The sequence below is a fragment of the Carlito syrichta genome, unplaced genomic scaffold (assembly GCF_000164805.1).
Source record: "Carlito syrichta isolate Samal-C Ts95f unplaced genomic scaffold, Tarsius_syrichta-2.0.1 Scaffold288665, whole genome shotgun sequence".
Classification (NCBI taxonomy): Eukaryota; Metazoa; Chordata; class Mammalia; order Primates; family Tarsiidae; genus Carlito; species Carlito syrichta.
In genome coordinates, this window is record NW_007232761.1 from 21,515 (window position 1) to 48,088 (window position 26,574).

Consider the following 26,574-nt stretch of genomic DNA (forward strand, 5'->3'; position numbering starts at 1 on the left):
CACTTACATACCTAGAGGTACCTTAGGTACCTAGAGTCATCAAATTCAGAGACAGAAAGTAGACTGATGGCTGTCGTGGGTCAGGGGAGGGGAGAATGGAGAGTTTTTGCTAATGATTACAGTATTCCAATGAAAAGAGTTCTGTAGATGGCTGGAGTTGTGGTGATGGTTGCACAACTATGTGATTGTACTTAATGCCACTGAACCAAACACCTAGAAAATGGTTAAGATGGTAAATTTTATGTTATGTGTATACTATCACAATTTTAAAATATAGCGCTTTTTTTAGGTTAGAGAAAATGTACTTGGAAAGTAGATCAGAGAAAAAGGGTGGAGTCACCTTGCTAAGATTGGAGAGGCAGCGAGACATTTAAAGAATGCTTGACCAAAAATAAAGCTTTAAAGGTAGCTGAACGAAAGGTGGTTGCAGCTAAACTTTTAAAAAACTTATCTTCCTGCTCAAACACAAGCCTTAATGATGATACCAAATGCAACTTACTTGTATGCCAGAGCTCCAGCAAAGTGCTTCTGGATATATGTGTCCATCACAGGTCGGAAGTGAAAATACTTGATGTCTCGAAGCAGGTTGATAATGAATACCTGGGAGAGATGGAAAGTAGGCCACCAGGGTTCACTGGAGGCCTCAGACCTATACTCAGCAGGAAACAGACTCTTGCTTCTAAAAGGAATGGCAAACTGTCAGTGTTCAGTGTTTTCTCTAATGTTCTTTATGACTGGCAAGTATAAGATTTCTATTCTGTGTCTGAATTTCTTTCTTGTCCTTTCTCTTCCCAACACCCCAGCCTCCAACTCCAGACTCAGGACTCATCAGTCTGTGTCAGTATTACTCTGAGCCTCTTCCTTCACAATAATGCTGCGTGGTACAATCCAGACCAGGGAAAGGCAAAACAATACCAATGTAGATGGCAAAAACTAGGAAAAGAGAGAAGAAAGGGTTGTCTTCTGAGCCAAATCAGCCTATGAAAGGTTATGCCCTTCAGAAATGGGGCTGTTGGACAGGGAAGTGAGAAAGAAGAGCCAGAGGGGGAAACTATGCAAATGCCCAATCCAACTCGCCTCTGTCCCCATCTATCAGGCAGACCAGAGTATATGGCTCTCCTTGAATAGATAGCCTTCTTGTGGGCTTAGACATATTAAACAAAATGCATTACACATTCAAATTGCTGTTCATTTTCATTAACCAACCTTATGAGACCCTGGTTCCAAAACAACTGCAGAGAAGGAGACAGTATCTAGAGACCTCTGGAACTGCATAGGTCTCTGGAGACCAGCATGAGTAAGTCTGCTTTTCCCGATGGTTATATCTGACTTTATAAGTGAAAAAATGGGCCATCTGGTTTCCTCTATTAGTCTACGAGTTTCTGGCTAATGGGGTCACTATTTCAGGGGCCAGGCAACCCTGTAGTGATGAGGCTGAGTATCTAGAACTATAAAGCCACGGTCTGGAGCAGACCATGCCGAATTCTTCAAATTTAATCTTGGAGGGATCTGCTTGGTAGGTTAGTTGGTCTTCCTTAGGTGACACTCTTCAGTCCATATTCTATTGGAAATATTTACATTTGTGCTGACTCATTCTAATGCACTGCTTCCCTTAAATTTTTTGAAATATGTGACAGGAATAATAAAAAGTCAGGAAGGTGACTTACCAGAGACTGAAAAACCAAGAGGCCGTATTTCTCTGTATTATCATCCAAAATCACAAAGAGTGTATCTAAGATGTCCTGTAAAAACTGAAACAACAGGAAAAACAGAGAGCTCAGGCCTCAGAACGTTGGATGCACGATCAAACTTCCATACACCAAACCAATGGATTTAGCTCCCAATAAGAAAAGTGAAACATCTTATAGGATCTCTAAACGCCACTTAAAAATCATCTAGTACTCTGTGCCTCCACTTAGCTAAGGGATAACTAAGTGGACTTGAGGTGTTGCTTATAGCCCAAAGGGTCCTGAGAGAGGAGGATCTTCCTGTTGGGTAAGTGTTAAACTTCTAAGGAAAAAGCAATTACCTAAAAACATATAATACCCATGCAAAATAGCAACTTTAAAAAAATTTTTCATTATAAAGACATGGGGTACATTTCAGAGTTAGGTATATATAAACATTGATCATGCAGGTATCCTTGTTGATGAGGTATGCCCCTCCCTCCCCTAGCAGTTTCCCTCAATTTCCAATCCCACCCCACTCCCTTGACAGTTTCCCACTACTGCCAGTCGCCTTCTTATAGCATTATAATTGCTCAAGGTCTGCTTATGAGTGAGAACATATGGAACTCTGTTCTTTGTTTCTGTAATAAATGACTGAGTATAATCAACTTCAAATCCATACAAGTTGCTGCAAAGTCTATATATTTGTCCTTCTTTATGGCTGCATAATATTCCATTATGTATATGTACCACATTTTTTAAATCCAGCCCAGCTTCGATGGGCAACACGGTTGGTTCCATGTTTTTGCTATTGTGAATGGAGCTGCAACAAACATACGTGCGCAGGTATCTTTTTTGTAGAATAATTTGAGTTCCTTTGGGTATATTCCCAATAGGGGAATTGCTGGGCCATATGGAAGGTCAATTTCTAGTTCTTTCAGAAATTGCCACACTGTCTTCCAAAGAGGTTGTACTAGTCTGCATTCCCACCAGCAGTGCAGAAGCGCAACTTCGAAACAAAAACAATCTAAGTGATCCTGATGCCAAATTCATTTTGGGAAAAAGAGTTCACTTTCCTGGGACCCCCAAAAGTTCAGTAGCCCCTTGCTCTCTACTGCAGCTTAACTATATAGAGTATGTTTGGGTAAGAGTGTGGCAAACTAAGCTTTGCCTGTAGACACTCTTCACATCTAAGAACAGGAGAAGGGAGAATGCAGCCAATGAAGGTTGTCAATAGGGGTAAAAAAATGTGGCAGTGTTTTTTTGTTGTTATTTGAGCATGTGTCTTTATATTATTATTTTTGAGATGAAAAGCAAAGGAAGAGATTAATAAACCCTGATGGATGTGCTTGCAGTCTTTAAAAATCAAGTCTAACATTCTTCCAATCAAATCCCAATTTAAAAGATACAATGTTTGTAATTTATTTCAAAACAATATGAGGTAGAAGGTGTAGAATGGGGTAATAATGACGGGCCAAGATTGGCCATGGGTTAATGGTTACCTGGGCTGGGTAAGAGATAAATGTAGGGTTCTTTATGCTATTCTTTGTACTTTTGTGTATGCTTGAAATTTTTCAATAAAAAGTTTTTAAGAATCTCAAAATGCTAGCACATTCTCTTCTGGCTAGCTGGAGACAAATTATCTATATTAAAACCAGATATGCTGGAAGGATGTTCTCTTCTCAGAAACATAACAGCTCACTCCTAAAAAGATCACAAACTTCTTAATAGCTTGTTTGTTTATTGGTTGATATTTTTAATATGCTTAGAAATAAAATAAGAGTAGAATCTTATGTTTCAAAACTAGCATTAGAATGTTTGTGATGCGTTAAAATGTTTATGACAATATGATTAATTAATTAAAACAAAATTCCCACATCAACTTCATAAATGTACACAGACTTTGGAACTATTTCTTGTTTGGAGATACTGTGCTGTGTATTCTGGGTCAGTGAAGCCATGAACTGCAAGTACAGATGATACATTTGTGCCAACTGATTGGATACTTGTGATTGCAGAGCTAAGAATGCTCATTGTAGACAGGATGCCTTCTTGAAATTTAATCTGTAGCCTAAATTTCATTGCTCTTACCAAAGACTAAAAGTATCTCCACTTTCCTCTGTAGAGTCCAGTCTACTGTGGAGGAATCACCTGATGGGCTTTTACCACCAGGAAGTTCTTGGGGGTTTCCTTGTGCTAAAAACAGGTGAGCAAACACTCTGTCCAGAGAGGCCTATGAAGACAGCTGGGGACTGTCAGTATTGACATCAGCCTGCTAGGGTTGATGGGAAATGTCACAAAGGTACCAGGAGACAGCAGTTAAGATAGGTCTAAGAAAGGGTTCTCTAGTATGGAATCCAAGTGAGAGCTTGGGCAAAGTCAGCAGCTACAAGTTAGCACATAGTATTTAGAGTTCTTATAATCGGGTGAGTAGAGTCAGAAAGATATCATGCTAGGTTTGTGGTAAAGATTACAAAATAAGGAAAATGAGAAAGGAGAAGAGACCTAAAGGAATATAGGAAGCAAAAAGCACTGGGATTGTTTCTGAGAGAATGCTTTTACCACCACTCTTTATCATGTTGCTCTCTGGGAAGAAAAACAGAAAATAGGGTTTATAACCTAAATATAGTTTGAAAAATGTAATCAACCTGATATAATTCATAATTTTTTTAAAAAGATAAGCTAACAAAAAACTTTAAAAAAAATCCAAAATAATAATTTCTTGGATATGGTCCCAAAAGCAAAGGCAACAAAAGCCAAAATAAACAAATAGTATTCCACCAAACTAAAAAGTTTTTGCACAGCAAAGGAAACAATAGAGAAAAGAGACAACCCATGAGTTGGGTGAAAATATTTACCAATCCATGTATCTCTGAAAAGGAGCTAACAGCCAAAAATATATAAGAAACTCAACTCCATATTAAGACAATCCAGTACAAAAAATATGCAAAGGACCCAAACAGACACTTCTCAAAAGAAGACACACAAATGGTCAATAGATAAGTGAAAAAAATGCTCAATATCACTAATCATCAGGGAAATACATTAAAACCGCAATGAGATATCATCTCAACCTGTCTGAATGGCTACTGTAAAAAAGATGAAAGATAAATGTTGGTAAGGGTATGGAGAAAAAGAAACTCTTGTATACTGTTCATAGGAAAGTAAATTAATATAGCCACTATGGAAACAGTATGGAAGTTTCTCAGAAAATTAAAAATAATATTACTATATGATCCAGCAATCCCATTACTGGGTATATATATCCAAAGGGATTGAAATCAGTATGCTCAAGAGATGTCTACACTCCCATTTTCATTGTAGCATTATTCACAATAGCTAAGATATGGAAACAAACTAGGCATCTATCAGTAGATGAATGGATAAAGAAAATGTGGCATACATACAAAATGGAATATTCAGGCATAAAAGGGGGAAATCCTGTCATTTGCAACAACATGGATGGAATTGGAAGACATTACGCTAAGTGAAACAGATTAGGCACAGAAAGACAAATACCACATGATCTCACTTATATGTGGAATCTAAGAAAGTTGAACTCACAGAAGTAGAGAGTAGAATGAGGGATACCTGAGGCTGGGGAGAGGGGTGGATGGGGAAAGGGGACATGTTGATCAAAGGGTACAAAGTTACAGTTAGACAGGAGGAATAAACTATAGTGATTTACTGCAGAGAATAGTGCATTAATAATACTATAATTAATGATAAAGTATTGTATATTTCAAAATTGCTAAATGAGTTGATTTTAAATATTTTTGCCACAAAAAATGATAAGACTGTTAGGTGATGGATTTGTTAATCAGTCTGATTTAATCATTCCACTTTATAAACATATGTTAAAACATCATATTGTACCCCATAAACATATACAATTATTTTAAACAATTATTATTTGCCAATTAAAAATAACATTAAAAATAAAAATATTCAAAAAATGCTAACAAAAACAAAACAAAAAGCCAACTGGAGAAATTGTCTTAGAGGTTTACTGGCACAAATCATGAGGAAGTAAGGTCTTCTGCCAAGATTCTTCTTCAGGAAGTATGTTCAAATTATGTGGAAGACATACCTTAACAATTTCCTCCCCACTGACATGCCGCAGCCGCCCTAGTACATCCATGATTCGGTCTGGGAATGCCTTCCATTTCAGCAGAGCTAGGAGGTCCACTAGAAAGCAAGACCAAAAGATGATGAACCCTGGCTAGTCTAAGGTCAAGTAAGGAACAAACTCTCCCAATTAAGGACAGATGGAATCTAGAGGAACAGAATTAGCTGCAAGCATCACAACAGACTCTTTTTTTGAATTGGCGTCTCACTCTGTCACCCAGGCTGGAGTGCAGTGGCATGCTCATGGCTACCCCAGCGTAGACCTTTTGGGCTCTGGTAATCCTTCTGCTTCAGCCTTCCACGTAGCTGGAACTACAGACATGCTATCATGCCCGGCTAATTTTCTATTTATTGTAGAGATGAGGTCTCACCAAGTTGCCTGGGCTGGTCTTGAACCTGCAGGCTCAGACAATCCACTCTTCTTGGCCTCCCAAAGTGCAGGTATTACAGGCAGAGCCACCAAGCCCGGCCACAACAGACTCTTTAGTGCTAACATCAAGGTCAAATACATATCTATGAACCCTGGCTGTGTACTGTGGAAGTACTAAAACTAGGAAAATTCTGTAGGCTGCTATCACCAAGTAATTCCTTCAACTTTAAATGAAAAGAAGCCCATTTTTGTGGCACAAAGAAGGAATAATTTCTGCCTCCCTTAACATGCACTAGCAATGTGGAATAAATAACTGAGGACAGTGAAGGGCACCACCCTGCAGGCATCATCACCTACCGTTCTGGGTGAGTTTGGTAGAGGAGAGCTGAGTGGAAATGAAGAAAGACTCTTTGGTGCTGCGCTGGAAGATGAGGCTAGAAGGGATATTAGGGCAGCCATTATAGTCCTCTTTGCAGCAGGGCAGGCCCAGGTACAGAGCATGGTTGTTAAATGTGCTATTCTCATCACACTGTAGGCAAAAGTAGAGAACAGAGAATGTTTCTTGAGCCATGCCACATGAAAAAACCATGTCCCAGGGAATTTCTGGGTTGATATTTGCTCTCATCTTCCTAAGGCTAAAACTTGAGCCTTAGGTCCTCTTGGAAGAGTGCTTTCTGTTCAGAAACTTCCAAGGACAGTTCATGTGCCTTTTAAACAGAACACGGTAGGGCATGTAGCTTCCGGCTGGTATGCAAGTAACCTTGGGTAGCAGCTCTGCTATAATAGCTGACAGTACCAGGACTCAGAATGTAGTAGCCAAGACCATAATGGCACAGAAAGGTTGGTAATGGATTTTCATCCAGTGGAGTGAAAGGTAGGAAACAAAGAATCTGTAGGTATTACTTTTAGGAGGAAGTCCACTGCACTTAGAAGACAAAAGCCAGCCCGATCTTGTTGTCACTCCTCAGTGCATTGCCATGGATCCTCTGGCCTGCCCAATGAAAACCACTTGAGAACCATGTGTGAGAGTGGCCTTAGGGGGATGAGCAGTAAGAATGACAGAAAGATAGTCCCCATACCTTGTACACATAAAGCTCATGAATATCATCTGAAAGGGTGGTGCCATCATCACGCATCAGGGGTGAGAATGCAAAGCCAAAGAGTTTCTTTTCCCCTTTGTCCTTTGCTGCAATCAGAGCCAAGTATTAGTTATTTTAATCCTTACTTTGCTTTCTAAGACATTCCTCTTGTGCTTATCACCTATGCTCTTTTGCCCCTTACTTCTTTCATTAACTAGGTAGCAACCTGACTGCAGGAATGATAAAAAAAAAAAAATAGCACTGTAATGAGTTTTCACTTATACCCCAAGGTTTTACAGGCTATGTAGACTCAAACAGAAACTAAATGGCAGTCCTGATGAACCAAGGGCTCTTTAAGAAGCAGTTTAATAGGTACAAAGGAAATACCTAAAGAAGAAAGACAATGGTTAATTTCAGATACTAGGGCAGATACTAGGAAGGGCCAATACCAGATCTCATGGTTTTTGAAATCGCTTCTTTGACAGTCCAAAGAACAGCCTCTGATGACATCCCGTCTCTGAGAACCCATTTACTCCCAACTCCTTGTCTTCTTGCCCTAGTAATAAGAACCCACTTAGTTCTGTTCCAGAGAAGAGAGAGTTATATTAATAGCCACAAGGGAATGGGGAGGGAAGTCTCACTCACTGGAACAATGTCTGAACTCAAAGCGCAGGTGGGAGCCCCGGAACCGGTCAATCGGGATGGGCAATTTGATAATTTCTCCCCAACGAGGACTATTACTATGGTAGAGGACAAAGGAGTGGTAGGAACTCCTATTTGGCTCTCCTGAACCCAAGCTGATGCAATCCTGGAAGAGAGAAACAAAGTAGGATGTCAACTTCCTTGGATTTCTCTGCTTCACTAGAATACTTTACTTTCTCTTGTCTAAAGATCTCATTTTTGCACCAGGCAAAATCTATGAGATGAGAAAATGCATTTGACTTAAATTCAGTACTTTTGGAAGCAGTTATGTAGATGGTATAAAGAATTAGCAGTCACAATGCTCCTTGTTTTTCTTGAGGCAGACAAACACATTTGCTCAAACTAGAGGGAAGCTGGGTGGTGCATCTGAATCTCTAAGGTAGGCTCTTCATCCTCACTAAAAAAGGAAACAACAAGCTCCATAAGAGAATTAACTATGTGTAACATTTCACCAGATCAGAAAAAAAATTAAGTTACAATGTGAAGACAACCTGTTTTCTAATTTTCCTCAGCCCAATGTTGGACTGGAATTGTAGGTTGCCCTTGGCTAACTTTCTTTGGACATAAACAAGTTAGGCCAGATTTAACTTAACCTGTTTCCAAAATATTGGCATGAAGATACAGACCGCGGGCGGCCCATACCCCTGCCCCAGAGGAAAGGAAGCTTTGGGCAACACAATCAGGAGCAGTTCCCTGTCCACACAGGGGTGATGTGACAGCTCTCCTGCCTTAGGCATTTTCCTTGCAAATAATGAACACGCCTAAATCCTTCAGTTAGGTTTAAAAATGATACACAAATAATTGTTTATACCATAATTTTGACATTCTTTTTTCTGTCTTGATTTGGTAGATAATTTTGACTAATTTTACCTTTCCTTCTATAAAATGAGGATGGTCATTCCGGTTCTGCCTATCTTACAGGGCTACTGCCAACACATAAAAGCAAGGTCTGTAAAAATTGCTTTCTACCAAGTGTACTACAAGTGGTGTCTTGTTATTCACCAAGGACTTCAGCATGATATGACTGAGGGACAAACTGAGATAATGACAACAGAAAAACTGCACTCCAAGTCTTCATTTTCAATGAAGAATGATAGAGGATACCTGTGCTACATTGGCTTCAATCTTCCAGAGCCAGAGTCTGCTGTTCTTTGTTCTATAAGTGGTACCAGCAAGTTAGTGTCTAAGTCCCACCCTCAACCAAAGTTCAAATATAATTTTCTGTATTAGCTCAAGAAGTAAAAAGGCAGAGTGGGACCTAATAACAGTTACCAAAAGTAGACAGTTCTATCCTAGGTGAAATGGTAGAAGAGGTAACATGTAGGGCAGAACTATAGGGAATAGGTTCAAATTGGAGCAGGAAGGATTCAGGTCAGACACTAGAAAGAATTTCTACAAAGGCTGTATAACACTGTAGGGTTTCCTTCAAGAAAGAAAAAGGCAGAGAAAAATGCGTATGGGATGATTTGAATTCAGTTCTACTTGAAGGGAATGGGCCTCTGGACAAAGTCCACAAAGGATTATTACAGGATTAGCCTCTATTCCAAATGACTGACTGGAAAGCTTTACCTTCAAGATTTCTCCATCTGCGTAAAGCACATACATGGTCACTTCAATATTCTTTTGTACACTCTTTCCCCCTCTCTCGAAATCTCCCTTCTCCAGGGTTAGGTACAGGTCATTGCGGATATCACCTGTGGGGAAAAAAATGCCATGTCCTATGACTACAGAAGCTGTACTGCCCCCTTTGCATGAAGGACCAGGCTAGCATTAGGAACCTCTGGGGTTCAGGTGGTGCTTAGAGCATTCCAAGCTTGGTTAATAATGATGGACATTCCACCAATACCAATGAAGCAGTACTCAAGTTTGTTAGTCATGTGTTCTCTAAGTCTGAATTCTAAAGGTGTTCTCTCAGATTGTAGGTGTTCAAACTATCTCCTCTCCAGAGGAATGGCTATAATCTAAGCCTCCTAAAGAAGAAAGATTCTAGAATCAATAGGAATAACACTTATTTTAATCTATGTCTATGTCTTTTCCCTCAAAAAATTTATCTTCTATAGACTTATAGGTGTTATAGGTTTTCTTTTTTCAACCTCCAACTCTTCTGAGTCTGACTAAAAATATACTACTTTTCCTTCCTTCTGGAGGCTTTGGTCCAAGTCCTATTCCCTGCTGAATGTCAGACAGAGGTCACTGGACTACTTGTTACTTCTTCTTTTACTTGTTTGCAAGTGTCCTGATAAATCACTCTCTAGAAGCATAGATGATAAGGCAGTGGGGCAACCTGATGTGCTTTTGTTGCTTTCCTGTGCTTTGACCCCAAGTCCATTTTTCCCATCTCTGCTGCTCAAGACTGGGCAGGAGAAGCTCAAACTGTAAGTCTAAAATGACCCAGGTCACATCTGCCTTTTAGGGGGATGAGCTGAGGGAGACAGGGTTGCCTGTTCATGTACAAGTGTTTATTTAGGCTGCTCTAAGTTTTTAAATCTGTAACATGACCGTTTTATTCACATGTTCTAAAGAAGGGATTTTGACCTTAAAAATATATATAGTAAGATCTGTGGGAGAAAAAAAATTTTCAAAGGAAGAAGAAGGCAAAGGAAAACAGGTTAAGACCAAAGTGAAGATGTATTAACCTGAAGAAACAAATGAAAGGTGATGGAACAATTGTAAAACAAGTCAATTCAGAAGCCAGATATTCTTTCCACTTCATTCTTAGAAAAACTAGTACATAAAAATATGCTTATTACCTGGAATCACAATGACAGAAACAGGGCTTGTTTTTGGTTAGTAAGTGAGCTTTATGGCTTGGTCAGAGCTACATGACAATGCTCTCTTTTCTGCACTGATTCTAATTATGAAAGTGTCTGAGTATCTCTCATGCATGAAACAGGGATAGACCAGGATAGACCAGGACTGGCACATATGTGAGGCTTCATGACTAGTCCTGCCATTCTTAAGGCCACTTTCTATCCCAGGGGTGCAATGTTGCAATCACGTTACTTGGTTGCATAATGAAAGTTCTTAAAAACACTGTGATTTCTTATTACAGAATGAGCCCAACCATCAAAAACAAAACCAAAAAAACTCTGTGGCTCAAGTGGGGAAGATTAGTTCATGACAAGCAATTACTCATTCTTTGGGATACCTGAGAACTTTCTCTATGTGTGAAAGCCATCCTGTTCCCAAAACAAGCAACCCTGAGGCTACCATGAAGGGAAAAGGAGGATATGTTCTGAAAATCATTCACAAATGCAACTGTTGCACATGTGAGATAGCCTTGAAGGTGTCCATCCTTGCAGTCTGTACAGACTGCACGGACTCCTAAACTGGGTGGAGCCTCTGCTTTGACTTCTGATTAGTTTGGAAGCTTAATCAGTTTCCTTTGGACATTGCTGCTTGGGTCCTTCCAGCATATACCATTTAGAGCACTCAGATGTACAGAGTAGGACAGAGAAGGGAAGGGAGATAGAAAAGGAAAGGAAACTCAATTCATCAGTTTGCTACCAGGGCAAAGTCTGAATAAAAGTAGTCCTAAAAGTAGGATTCAAACTTAACTGGGAAATTTACTATGGGTTATTGCTATTATAATGGTATAAATCATAATTGGCTATAGTTGGAATGTTAAACAAATGAAACAGAGCTTTCTTTAAAAAGTCTTTTTAGCTGTACATTAGTTTTCCCATGGAAGTTGAGTAACTATTCAATTTCCAGACTGATTTAGCACAAGGTGAATAGTCCAGAAAATTTTGATGCAAATTTGTTGATTTTCAGAAAAGAATAGGTGCGTGGGTTCATTACCCTAGTTTGTACTCTCTGGAAGTTATTCTCAAGGTAATCCATGTGACTTTTAAAAGCAGATAGCTGCCAGTTACCATCAATATTATTCTAGCTTGTACAAACATTTTAAGTTTCTGTGGCTCTATATACAGGTTAACCATGCTACAATAAATATGTCCTTTAAACGAAACATTTTCAATCTTTTCCTATCAAACAAAATACTAACATAAAACTAGGCACTGTCTTGGTTATTGCTAAAGGCAGAATTTGATCTGTGCTTTTTTTTTTTTTCTTAAGTTGGAGTCTCATTCTGTCACCGAGGCTGGAGTGCAGTGGCATGATGACAACCTCTGCTGCCTCAACCTGCTGACCTCAGGCGATCCTTCAGCCTCAGCCTTCCAAGTAGCTGGGATTTAGCACGTGTCACCACGTCTGGCTAATTTTAAAATTTATTATAGAGACGAGCTCTCGCCATGTTGCCCAGGCTGGTCTCGAACTCCTGGGCTCAGGCAATCCTCTTGCCTCAGTTTCCCAAAGTGCTGGAATTACAGGTGTGAGCCACCGTACCCAGTAATCTGTGCTTTTATTGAGTGTACTCAGTTTTGAAGGCAAAATGCCAATTTCAAAGTGGAAGAATTGGGCTAGATAGTCCTACAGTTTTCATTATTTTTAAAACAGAATGCTATTGGTAATCATCTAAGAAAATTTATCAATACAGGTCACCAGACTGAAGCAGTTTGATTTCATCAATTAGAGAACAGATCTGCCCAGACCAGGGCTATTCTCAGTCAGAAAAGTTATTAGGCTGCCTTAAGGCCAGCAATTTTGCAAATTATGGTTTCAGTTTCAAGAATGGCACTTTGTGAAACTTAATGCTGCTGGGTGTGGGGGGAATCTCTCTGGGGGATCATTTAAATAAAATTCTCCACGAATTCTCCTGTAACTAGGAGAACACCTAAGAAGAAGCAAATGTGGACAGCTCCAGTGATCTAATAACCCAGACCTGCCTTACAGATAGCCTCTCTGGGCTCCCTTCTCTTTAGCCATCCTCATTGCGTGTTACATGTTCACAAAACCTATCACTTGAATCGTGCTTCTGGGTTAAGGCACTGTTTCCAGGAGCCTCTGGTGAACTTAGTACCAATTACCAGGAAATAGTACCAGGAGAAGGATGAGGATAGGGATATTACAATGAGGATGAGAAACAGAAAAATCTGAACAGTGATTTTGGAGTTTGCAGATCAATGCCTGGCTAGTTGAATAACCTGGAGAGCTTGTTAAAAATGGATTTCTAGCATTCATACCTTCAGATTCCTTGAGTCCTGGGTGTGTGTGTGTGTGTGTGTGTGTGTTTTATCACCAAACTAGGAAACCAGAATGTGGAGATTTGCTGGGAGGACAATGATGACATCTGGCTGGAAGTGAAGGCAGCCTAAGAGGCTAAGGGTAGCATGGAGGAGTTCTGGAAGGGTGAGGCATTTCTTCATGGAGTATAAGCAGGTATTGCTGAGGGTTTCCCTGATGATAGGGCTCTCTCTTAGAAGGGTGTTGAGAAGCCCTGCCACCCTTTGCTGGGTGTCCTGTGCTTCCTAAGGTTGGCAGAGCATCTTATAGCATCAGCAATGCCTCACATCTCTGAGTGCTCAGGTAACATGCAACAGAGTTTCTTGAACGAAGATGAATAATTTGAGGCTTTTCTTGTAAGAGGACCTCAGAATAGTTTCTGTTTCTTTCACAGTCTCATATGATAGTCAGTGTCTGCTGTTGGTACATGTGGAGGTCAGGGAACTAGGAACTTAAGTTTGCAGGGGTTGACAAACTTTTTCCATAAAAGACAAGATAGTAAATATTTTAGGCTGTGTGGGTCACGTGTCTGTCAGGTGTTCTTTGTTTTTACAACCCTTTAAAAAATGTAGAAAATCATTCTTAGCTGGCAAGCAGACAAAAACAGACTGCTGGCTGGATTTGGCCTATGGGCTATAGTTTGCGGATACCTGGCTTGAAATGTTTATGTCTGAAGAACAGCTGCACTACAATGCAACTGCACATCAAAAATAGATTCCTGTGACTCTATACAAACAACTGCTGGGATAGAGCAGGTAATGAACCAGAGGCTATCTTATTATGGCAGGAATTGGCTTGAAATACTGTGGAGTCCTTACAGAGTGAGAGGTCTTAAAAAAACAAAACAAAACAAAAAACAAAAAACCACTGCTTTTCAGCCACCAGAACTCTAAGGAGGCTAGGGAGCACTATGAGAGTTACCATGTTCTACAGTGTCCAGCTGTGACAGGGTTGACTGTCTGAAGTAGACCTGTCTCCTAGTATGACTCTGTAGAAACAGAGGTGATGACATGCTTGCATGTCTTTACTAAGGGTACTCTCCATAAAGGTCTCAGAACGTCTGAGGTCCAGTGCAAAGGCACCACAGCATTTGTTAGCAAGAGAACCTCTTGCCAGATACTCCCGCCTTATTTGGAATGTAGGGTCATAAGTCTCACTAGTTCTAGCCTATGCGGAATTCCATCCCAGTAAAAACGATCCAGAAAGGCCCAAACAAGTTTGGGCACTCAGTCTGATTTGGGTTCTTTATAATATTTATGTTCCTTCTGTATAAATTACAATACATACTAGGAGGCATTAGGTTCAAGTATAATAGTATTTAATACTATATTATTTATATGTTGTCTACTTCTAACAGGATTAGGAGGAGCCTCTATGGATGTGTATATTTCCCTAAAATCATGTAGGTATGGTACTACTTCTATCTTGGGATGGTGCTACTTCTATCTCTTGGAGGAATAGAAGGAAGTCTCCTAAACGTATAGATGGAAATACAGAGATGTTAACTACCATTCAGCTAGGATGGTTTTGGGCATATGACCAATATTTTATTTTGTAGTAGGCATAATTTTCTTGAAAAAGAGAAAAAAAATACTCTTGGTAGGACTTCTTTAGTGTACCTAGAAAAGATGGGTTCTTTACTTTTCTCACCATGTCTTCAGTGTCACATTTCAGGTTTCTATCACTACAAAGTCAGTGATAATTTCTGCCCTAATAGGATGTCAGGTATGGACATAGTGTGACATCACTACATATTTATTTATTTTCCAGGTCAGGACTGTGATGGTCTTCCAACTTCCTGTGGGACTAGAGGTGATCATTCCTTAGAGGCATTGCCAAAGCCTCATTTGACACTCTGACTACAGTCCCATGAACTCAATTGTGGCGAATAACTTCATCATTCCCCTTGAGGAGCACTTTCTTCCAAAAGTCATGTCTCTGTGTGCTCTCTTTGTTTAAAGTGTGCCCAACAGAGCTGAAAAGAGCAGCTTTCTGACTCTTTGTGGCTTGGAATAAGCATGACTTCTTTTCTTTTCAATGAAGGTAACTGGTATGTCTCACATAAAAATCCTCTTCTGTATTTACACATCTTAATCTTGTTAAGATTCTAAACATTCTAATATGTCCTCAGTTTCTTCAGATCTAATGAACACATAACTAATACACAGTGTTCTAGAATAGGGTGGTGGTAGCTTTTCTTTTTACTTCTTGTCAGTTACCAAAAAAGTGAGGCTGATGAAGGATTAATAATATGTACATGACACCCCACCCCAGTATTGCAACATTCCATGAAACAAATGAAGACGAGAATAAAGCAGGCAATAAGCAAACAGGACACACAAGAGCTGGAACTTACACCCAACTATCTTCATCTCTGCATCAGAAAGAAAGGGGCGAGAATGAGGAGACAGCACAGAGAGAAACAAGAAAAATTAAGACAAACAACAAAAGAAAGAAACATCACTTGCAGGTTGGTGATGATGCATGCACTTTTTATTGGGTTAAAGAAAAGGACAGTGTTTCTGAGCATAAGAGCAAGAGTCAGAGGGTTCTCTAGAGGGATGCTATGTCTGCATGGCTGCCTTCTAATAGGCATATTCAGGACAATCCAGAGTAGGGCAGTAATTGCCTCAGTTCTGACTCAAGGAGGGGCAAAACATCCCTAAAGCTGAGTACAGTCTAGGACATGCTTCTTAAAGGAGGTCCCAGATCAGCAGCATCACCATCACTTGAGAGCTTGTGAGAAATGCAAATTGTTGGGTTCCACCCCAATTCTACTAAATCAGAAACTCTTGTATTGGGTCCAGAAATCAGTGTTTTTCTAAGTCCTGCAGGTGATTCTGATGTACACTAAAGTTAGACAACCACTGCTGTAGGAAAAAATTTAGTTATCAGTTAGGACAACATAGTATATGATAGATAGATTTCTTATGACAAATAAAAAGACTATTCAACTAACATGAAATTTGACCTATATCATCTACAGTAAATGATAACCTTAGAAATTCAAGGCTCAGAAAACAGGTTAAAATGCCATACTTTCCAAAAAGACAAGACAAAGCCTTGTACTTCCACTGATTCCAGGGCACAAATTTTCCAGGAGAGAAACAGAGCCATAGAAAGTGGCAGCACATCCCTGCTGGTTTAGACATGGTCTGAAGAAGGGTATAGCACCTTCTAGAGCAAGATATTTTAAATCATTCTTTTCAGGTTACAGTCTTTTGGCTGACAGTTTTCTTTAAAGTTTTACTCTTTAAAGTTTTATTATGGTTAATTCTGACACGTGTCACAGTGAACAGTGTTAACATCAACTTGTTCACCTGAACACCTATTCTGCTCATCATTCCTGACCATTTTCTTTTTGAAAAAAATCTAGCAAAGGACTAAGCATGTGCTATAGAATATAAGCTTTTGTACTTAACTAGAATGAGTTTAGAGGGAAGGAAGAAGTACTCATGGGAATTTTAGTCATTTTAAAAAATGGAGCACATACAGTCTTTTGTGAGGTGATCAATAAATTCCCATGAGTACTTCTGACTCAAGGAGGGGCATTTCCAGACAGCATTTCTTGGGTTGGTTCCCAAAACATCAGGAACACCACTGTTGCTTCTTGCTCATTACCATGGGTCATGAGCAGTGCTGGGTGACTGTGTAGCCAGGGCCTTAGTTGTCGCACAGAGCAGGATATCTCATGTTCACAGAATCCGTGTGGTATATATGTATACCCCCATGAAAAGCAATGGTAGGATGTCAGATAGACTGTTTAGAAATGGCACATTAGATACTGGTATGGCTCGAGCCTGTCTGAACTCTTCCTTACGGCACTATCTGACTGTATGCTTTGACAAGGACCTATCTAGGACATCCTAACAAAGACCTTTCTAAATGATGGCTTGATAGTTCCTGCCAAATGCTGGAGAGTTGTAAAATAAGGATCACAGTTTATGGATAATTCTAATCTTTTCAGAAGTTTCTCAGACTTAAGTGTTGAAATGCTCATAGTTACTGACATGATTTCTTTCCTTGTTCTTTCTCCATGGGTTCATGTGTCCAGAAGATTCAGTTGCAACTTCCTGTAACTTGGTGACACCAGTGCTGTGACGGACTGCTGCAGCCCAGGTAAAATACTCCCACAGATGAAGAGTGGACCAGCTGCAAGTGGAGGGGTGGTGGAGGTAGACTCACTAAGGGACCTCTTACCATAGTTGCTGTTTTCCAAGATAGGCTAACCTCAATGCAGAACATTCCTACACACTTTTCCTGTTCCTCCAGCAGGATGTGCAAGTGTAGTTCTATCACCTTGCCTAAGGTGTTGGAGGTAGCAGTGGCAAACCTCTTCTGACAGTATATTGGGATACATTAAGGGGGACGTTACTGTTAGTTGTCAACAGCCCACAACCTTGAAAGTGACCACCAGTGCAAAAAACTTTCTTCAGAAAGGGTGGAGGAGGGTATAGATTATGCAAAAGGACTGCTTTCTGTCTGTGAATCAATCCTTAATTTCGGCTATAGCACTCAGTACTTCAAAGGCAGACAGCCCAGGAAGCAGCATACTCACTGCCCCAACCTGGACCTCCCAATACTGTCCAGTACTTCTACTTGGTAGGAGTAAACCATATGTTGATTCCTTAGAATCAGGGAAGTTTAACTTCCGCTTGCTTCACCATTGCCTGAAATTGCATATTTTCAGTCATGTCTAGCATACACAGAAATCCTTCATAACTTGTAGGTCAATAATGTAAAGAGATGCAGAGTACTCCGCAAAGATTTATTTCCATAATTAAGGGTTTTGTTTGCTTTTGTTTGTTTTAGAGACAGGTCTCACTATTGCCCAGGTTGGGGTGCAGTGGCGTGATCATAACTCACTGCTACCTCCAACTCCTGGGCTCAAGTGATCCTCCTACCTCAGCCTTCCAACTAGCTAGGACTTAAAGGCATGCTCGCCTGGGGTGGCAAGACCTCATCTCTACAATAAAATAAAAAAATTAGCCAGGCGTGGTAGCATGCGGCTGTAATTCCAGCTACTCAGAAGGTTGAGGTGGAAGGATCACCGGAGCCCAGCAGGTCGAGGCTGCAGTGGCCGGGAGTGGCCACTGCACTCCAGTCTAGGCGACAGAGTGAGACTCCAACCCCCCCAAAATAAATAAATAAATAATAAATAAATAAAAATAAATAAATAAATAAATAAAGACAGGATCTCGTTATGTTGCTCAGGCTAGTTTTCACTCCTGTCTTTAAGAGATCTTCCCGCCTTGGTGTCCCAAAACACTGAGATGAGCTGCTATACCTGGCCCATAGATGAGGTTTTGACAATGTAACTTAAAATCAAATATTGCTTAAATACATTTTTGACTGAATCTTGTTCCTTTCTAGTCTTGGCTAATTTGGTTTTAATCCTATGAGTGTATGAAGGCCACTAGAAAGGTAATGTCCAAATCGTAGACAAATAAATTAAAAAAAAAAAAAGAAACTTTAAATATATCTCTTAGAATTATACTCTACCACATGATACTAGATATCTAATTTAAATAAGATGACCAGGTCAATTCTGGTCACCATTTATTCTTTTTTCACAGCCACATTGCCAAGAAGTCAGAAACTATGCTTAGGCTCTTCTTTTCCTAATTACCAAGCCCAGGGAGAGATGAGGAATGGTGTCAGCACAGCAAGAGATAAATGTCCTATGGAGGTCATCACAACTACAACAGCCAGATGGGGGCCTTTCATAAGCATGAAGTCTCCTTAGCATTTAGAGACAAACATAACTGATCTAGTAGCCTAGGTTTTCTATCCAAAAGACTCTTCTGTGTACATAACTAGGAGATGAAGGCTGTGTATAACAACTTGTTCTGCATTCACAGTGTCTGATGACAAAGAATGAAGGTGACGGGAAGTAAACTTGAGCACAGCAAGTTGAGAGCTTGTTTGAAGGTTCTAGCAGAGAAATACAGTTACTCAAATACCCTTCTCCTAAGATTGGTCCTCCTCTAGTGGAGATGGTTGACCTCTTTGACCAAGTGTGCAGCTTTGGGAGGGATGCACATGGAACAGTGAGGGAGGAAGGGAATAGCCACTTCGCCAGTCAAATCAGCTGAATCAACGTTGGTGATCAATGGGGTAACAGATGTCTCAGTCAGGCAAGTTGGAAGGCAGCTGGAACCCACCATATAGGCCTTTTCCATGTGCATGGGCATAAGCAAGTGGGTGTAAGCAAGTGTTTTAGACAAAAGCAAACAAACTTTTAGCAGAGCATTAAACTCAACTAAGAGGGTAGGTCCATACCTCCTGGAATCTATCCAGACAACCAGACATTCACCTGTTTTGATCTCCTTCTCCTTATTCGTGTCTTCTCTGGTGATCAGACCACCTACCATCCATCTGAACCATGTCTCTACCTCTCCCTCACTCCTGACAGGCCCCTTGGCTCTGATACCCATTTGGATCTACTTCTCCAGCCCCACCCATGTCTACCTGACTAGGAAACATGAACCACACTTGAGGCTCTGTGCATTCCCACTTTCTGCCCTGGTTTCCCACTGGGTATTAGATGAAGAGGATGAGACAATTCTTGAGAAACTGGCCAGGAAGTACTATTCACAGTACCTAATTTATACCATTTGCCTGATCTATTTTTTTTAAAGATCTCACAGTGGGAGGGGATCCGAGGGGGTTGCCTGCCTGATCTAGTTTTAAGATACATTAAAATATATTTGCTAGTCTTACACAAATGGGATTCACTGATACTGCAGATATGTATTTTGGTATTTCTTCCCCTTAAGCAGGAAGTTCTTATGAGACAATTATAAGAAATGTGATAAAAGAGAAGGGTGTAAAGAGGAATCTCCATGTTGGAGATTTATGTTGGTTTGTGCTATACAGCCGCCATGGAAGACAAGAAAGCCCATCTGCTAGATTGTCATGTTGCACTGGAGAATGTGACAAATACCTGGAAAAGAACAAATGCCTATAAAAGCCAAAGGGGCTGCTGGCTGTAGACTGGAGTCAGCAACGTGACTTGAGATGTGGAAGTGTTTAATAGCTGCAGGGCTCCTCCATAGGAGAGTTCATTACTTGCTTAGGAAAAAAGCACTAGACTCTATCCTCCTAAACCATTTCCCTCCCTGGCCCCAGGCACTTCTGCCTACCTGGCATAATGACATCGGGAAATCCCAATTTTCTTGTAACTGCCAATCCCCTGTTAAATATCATGGGATTTTCTCTTCGAATCTGTTCCATATCTCCACGAAGAAGCTGCAAAGAAATGATAAGACCTGCAAAAACAAAGGCATTTTCTTAGACCTACATATCCATTTCTATGTAGTACTGGAAAATATATAAAAAGTCATATTTTCTAGAGGGAAAATGTACAAAGTTCAGCATTTTCCTTGAGAAAATTTTTGATGCAGAAAGTATACGTTATTCTGAAGGAACATTCTAGAAAGCTAGATGAATTTAAGTCAAAGTGACCTCAATAACCCAGAGATCTAGTCTATTAAACACAGACTGAGGTCTGGGAGATTGAATTGTCTTTCCCTCAGTTCTCTATAATCCTTCCTAGTGTCTGGATGGTCCCAGTGAATCATTCTCCAGTGTATATAGAATGAGATGACTGAGACACATAAGGTGAACATTTAAGAACCTAGAGTAATGTACAGACTAGAAACAAATGTGACCAGAGAAGACTGGACCAGGATGTCCCATACACAGGAAATGAGTAAACTAAGATATGCTGTGATTTATGCAAGGAGTATGCCAAAGTGTAGAAAGCAACTTGCTGGTTCAACTTTACACCAGCTTGTAAAGAAAGCAACAAAGCAGACATCACATCCCACAAGGAAAAGAGTGTGCTTTTGTGAGGCTAACTAAGCCTTGCTTCAGACTACATGAAGATTTTAGACTCCCCAGATTATCTTTGTTCACAACTTGTGAGTATCCATAGTATCGTCTCAGGTGAGCAGGCTTCTGGCTTATTATTTGGACCCTTGGAATTTTGCACAAAATTAGAATCTCCTGAAATTTCCCTGTTCATTCCACCCTCTCAAGGGCTTCCACTGCAGTTAATGGTTAGAAGGCTATAAGAGGTAAAGCCTATATAAAGTTAAGAAGTGTTATCTATGAGATTGTGAATGGGATTAGCTGTTAACAGGATGATGAATTTAGGTGCTGAGGCAATCTCAATGACCCATAAATTTGGGAGTTAGGCAGAAGATGAACATCTATAGAAATGAGAGGATAAGTTGTTATGATAATGAGCACAATTAGAAAAGTAGCAGCTGGAATGGAGACAGAATAAGAATGGTCTGGGAATGGCGAGAAGAGAGGTGATAGAGAAGCAGAGAAAGAGAAAAGTTAGATAAATAGCAGAGTCACACATATTATATCTGGCAGGTAAAAGTATGTCAGCAATCTAGAATATATACTCTCATAGCTGGGCCAAGGGAGGAAATATAGTTCTACTGCAGCCTGGATAGAATCTGCTAAGCTCAGGTTTCTCAAGAAACCCTAGTATTTCAAACATGTTATTCCAATTGTCATCAACACCAGGATCACAGAGCCCCAAAAGACAAACATATGGAATTCCAGTTGGTATTCTGGTTAGATAATAAGTGTTTGGGATTTTGGCCACTCTAAAAGTAATTTTTCACAGCTTTATCACTTGGTGGACTAAACTACAGTTACTTTGTGAACATGAAAGCATAGGGGCCAGAAACAAGTCTACAATGATCTCTGCAAAAGTGAACAGCTTGGGATATACCCACCTCTTCCTCATGACCCCAGCTCATCTATCTTCATTGTCTTTACATATCTATCAAATCTTTTCCTCTGGGAAAACAGAGAGCTACTAACCTAAAAGATAGCCCAGCATGAAAATCAAACAGCTGAGAATGAAAGTTTTCATAATTTGAGGGAATAGTGGTTAGACGACAAATTAAAAAAAAAAAAAATCAGTGGGTATACTTTTATCACTCTGCATTGGCAAGGACTTATTCAAGTACCCACTGACTGCCTTTTGTCTGCATTTTCTGAGCAAAAAAAAAAATGGCCTAGAGATGCAAAGTGAAACTTGTGAAAATGTAGTAGTCTAAAGGTGCCAGGAGAATCATAGCTAGTTTTGAGCTACCCAAAGATATCCTGGACTCTAAACATAACAAATAAAAGGAAGGCTTCAGTTTATGTAAGAGATTAAGTGAAAAGACACACAAAGAATGAAATTACCAATGGTGGTTATACAAACTACATTACTTTTTAAAGGGATTGGGATCTGGGAACTTCTGGATTTCCTTTCCAGTTCAGAAACCCTAAGTGATTGAAGCATATACCATATAATGCTAAGGCATGGTCCTCAGTGTGAGAGCCTTCATGAATAGTTTAGAAAGTGACCCACTCACACACCACCAAGTCTGCAACCAGTTCCTTCACAACACTTGGTGTTCTACCTACCCATAATCTCAATGGGGCCCTCAAGTCAAAGAACTTGAAAGGCTGGTCCACATAAAGTAACTGGACAAACTGACACCCTTGTAAAATACTAGAAGGCAGCAACTTAGCTCTGTTCCTGTGCCCTGCTTCCTCAGCCCCTCCTTATGGAAATGCTGAATGAGGATTAATTATATAAACCAACCTCAACCCAAGATATGGAAATAAAATTGTAGTTAATAGTCATTTAAAAATAATAGAAAACTTATGGCTAACTGCTTTGCTCTCACTTGTCCTTAATAACCTTCTTGAGGCTGGAATTGCTCAAAGTTCAGTCTGTGGCTACATATATAACAGGCCAACAATAAAAATGAAGAGCCAGATCTATTAAAGTTGCACATTAAACAGTTACTGCTGAATGACACATTTACTCTCAGTACTCAAACCCAATGTAGCAATTTATTCTGCATTTTTACATGATTTGACTTGAAGGAAAAGCAATAATGACTTCTGAAACAGAACTGCAAGGCAGTGAAGTGTCCATGTTTTGCTTAACAAAGATGGGTAACAGTTTATAGCAAAGTAAATTAATTTTTATGGAGATGTATCTTTAATTAAGGAGACTAATAATAAAGACCTGGACTATTCCTTAAGCAATCTATAAAAATCTCTGACATAAAGACACTAGAGTCCAGCAGTGGAAAACTCATGCTCAGAAGCTTGGCAATTGCATAGAAAGGCCAGTGGTCTAGAGTCTGGAGACCTGGGTTCTACTCTGGCTCAGCTGAAAGGCCATTTCACTGAGCTTATTTCCTCATTTATTTAGTGAAGGGGTTGAAACAGGTAATTTCCAAGGTTTCACCTATCTTTTAACACACTTCAAAAAAAGGCAGGCTGTTCCTCCTCCTGTCTTTTTCACAACTGCACAGAGACTTCCTCTTACTCAGGCCATTCTAACTGAGCTTTCTGAAGTCTGTGGTGCCCCAGCAGAGAGGTCTTTCTAACACTATTTAAACAGCAAGTATCTGTGAATTCTGGACAAAATCAGTCACTGAAGATGGCACAGACCCTGCTCACTCTGGGGAGTGAGATAGCTCATCATCTTAACCTGGTGAGGTGACGGTGGAAAGTGCCCTTTCAGTTTTTAAAAAGCGTATTAATACCAGCATTTCTCTTTTTAAATGTTGTTCATATTTTAATCATATTATGCCCCCAAGAACTTGTAGCCAACAGCACCTCTTTATAAATCGAATAAGTAAACAAAACAAAGCACATGACAAATATTGATGTGAATGGTAGTTTTTACAATTGCTAGTGATTTTCCTATATTTTCATTACAAGATTTCATATGTCTCTTGCTTTAGCCTAGTTTTAGCACACTGCATGGAGCTCCCAGACATCCAGGCACACACAAAAGGGAAAACTGTCATTTAAAAACAGTGAGAGAGACTCTCAGCTCCCCCACTATACCACCACCACACATCGTTTCAGCTGAAGGTCTCAATCTTTATAGTTTTTGGTGTGGATCTCCTTTAAAACACCCTCCTAGTTGAGTATCTGCTGACCCTAATAGAGAAAAAACAAAGTTCTTTTCTTACTTTTTTTTTTTTTTTGAGTTGGAGTCATTCTCTGTTGCCCAGGCTGGAGTGCAGTGGCACGCTCACAGCCATCCCGGCGTTGACCTGCCAAGCTCTGGCAATCTTTCTGCCTTAGCTTTCTAAAGAGCCAGAACTACAGGTGCACACTAACATGCCTGGCTAATTTTTTATTTATTGTAGAGATGAGGTCTCGCCAAGTTGCCCAGGCTGGTCTTGAAACCACAGGCTCAGGCAATCCACTCGCCTCAGCCTTCCAAAGTGCTGGGATTACAGCGTTCCTTCCAACAAGTACTATACTCTTTAGAAACTGTCATGCCTTACAATGACTTATACTGCCATTGAAGGCCAACTTATAATTTACAACAAGGTCTATGAAATTAAAAAAAAGATTATATAAAGAGTTTATAAAATGATTTAGAGGTAAAAACTGTCAGGAGAAACATGGTTCTATGCAAATTAGATAGCTATCTGCAATGGTATATAAAGGCTCATAGGCTTTTAAATAGTTCTAATTTAATCAAGCAATTAAGTTTAACTTAGAAAACAATCTAATGTGTAGAATTTCACTGAGATTTAGATAGAAATTATTTAAACAGAGCTTCAAAGAAAGGAAGGGAAAAGGAAAATTTAGAGACGTTGAGCTAAGATTAAAGCTCCTTGAAATCAAGATTTTCTATTCTAATTCCAGAATGACTGATATTAGCAGACTAATAATTGATTCTCATTAGTATCAGGCTTTCAGGAAAAGAAAGAGAAGTAAGTGATTATCTATCTACCTATTTTTGAGTAGGTATATAATCTTTGTTCAGGAAAATACAGGCTTTACAATGTAACACACCCTGCAACACTTTGGCTCATTTTGGATTTAAGCTGGAACTCAAGTTGCCTATCAAAGCACATGGAATCCATCACAGAAATAATACAAAATGTATTTTGGTCAGCAGATATTAGGAAAGGGCTCAAGTTATTATAAAAAGAATTAGTAAAATGTGCCTGGGCAGAAGAAGCAACATCTGTAGGAAATTGAACTTTACATATAGCAGTCAATCAGTACCAACCAACTGAGGTGCTATATTATTAGCAATTGCAAATGCAACACAAAATTCTCTAGCCAAAGAAGTACATCACCATGGCTGGCGCTGGGGGCAGAGTACTTGGCGCTGGACTTTCGGATGATGTTCTCGTGGATCTGAGACCATTCACTCTCATTGTTGCACCTACAACAGAAGGACAGGTGTTATGGCATGCAACATCTGGTCTGATGTTTCAATTGTGCAACACTAAGTTGAGGGGGGAAATTATTCTTAATTTTGAGGGGGAAAATGATTCTTAATTTTCCTAAAGAAATCAGTGCATGTTTCACAAATTAGACAAGGCCTGTTTCCTGTTAGGTATAAAAGATGCATACTTGGGCAAACAGTGGAAACTCTAAAATGAAGCTCTACAAATATTTTTTAAGTGACAAAATGTACTCCTCTCTGAAAGCAGCACTATCCCCTGTGAGAAGTTCTTTCTTTTCTACATACACACCAGGCCCCAGAGGAAAGTTCCTGATAGAGAAAAAAAAGTTCTTCTCAAGAAGTACGACTGTTTAGAAACTGCTATTGCATTGGCTTTCTACTGTCAAACAACTGTCTTCATACTGGCCCCAGAAGGAAGTTCCACTAAGCTCAGGGTAATGTGGATATCATTAGCTTGTAGTTGTATTTCAGTGAGGCCAAGATAAGACAAAAAGCTTGGGAGAGTAATGGATTTGATTCACCATGAAGTCCTCCATGGTCAGGGAGAAGGAACACTTAGCAGAGAAGGCTGGATGCTAAATATGTAAGAAAAAATTTCCTTCCTAGGGATTACAGGATTAGAACAAATGAGAGAATGGAGGAACAATACTCCACCTCTGTTAAGTTCTGATATTTTAGTATCTCCTCTCTAAAAGACAATTCCAAGAAAGCTGCAACCACACAATCACCTGGGATGGAGCTTAGAATCAGAGACTAGTAATTCCCCATCCTAGTACAGACACTTTAGTAAAACAACTGGAATAGGATTAGAGTCATCTCTTGAAAAATCCCACTTGACACTGAGGGGAGTCCCCACTTTCCTGGTCCTACCCTGTTCCATGTTGGTTAGAGAGGTATGGATCTACTAATCCCAGAAACAGGACGCATACACAAAGGAAAAACCACAGGATCTTTTATTGGTTACTCAGAAGTGTCCAGTCCGGCATGGCTACTTCTAGGAGGAAATACCAATAAGAGTTATAGCATGTGCCAACCAACAGTATGAAGCACTACAGGTTTCTAAATAAAAGGGTTTGCACAGCGGCCACTCAGAGATAAAGATCAGTCATTAGCTTAATTAACTCTGTTACTCAATCACTGGCTCCTTGGACTCTTTAGCCATATAAATAAGCCTCACTTAGAGTTGTGGTAAATGGTTAAAGGTGAGTCCAGAGCTCTAGGGATAACGTGCTGCTTACAGAATTCCCT

The 26,574-nt window shown here is 39.9% G+C and overlaps 1 protein-coding gene across 1 annotated transcript in view; it reads right to left on the minus strand.

The window, feature by feature from the left end:
- Positions 1-25,310, minus strand: part of LOC103255896 (dedicator of cytokinesis protein 3-like) — a gene marked incomplete at its 3' end in the record, with an annotated part of 42,963 nt that extends 17,653 nt beyond the window's left edge. Inside the window, exons 1-9 of the mRNA XM_008053810.1 lie at positions 25,214-25,310; positions 20,216-20,341; positions 9,516-9,640; positions 7,890-8,052; positions 7,245-7,351; positions 6,523-6,694; positions 5,758-5,855; positions 1,668-1,751; positions 500-600 (exon numbers count right to left, since the gene is read on the minus strand). Of these exons, the coding sequence (XP_008052001.1) occupies positions 500-600; positions 1,668-1,751; positions 5,758-5,855; positions 6,523-6,694; positions 7,245-7,351; positions 7,890-8,052; positions 9,516-9,640; positions 20,216-20,306 (941 nt within the window). The remainder of the gene's footprint in view (positions 1-499; positions 601-1,667; positions 1,752-5,757; positions 5,856-6,522; positions 6,695-7,244; positions 7,352-7,889; positions 8,053-9,515; positions 9,641-20,215; positions 20,342-25,213) is intronic.
- Between the last annotated feature and the right edge of the window lie 1,264 nt (positions 25,311-26,574).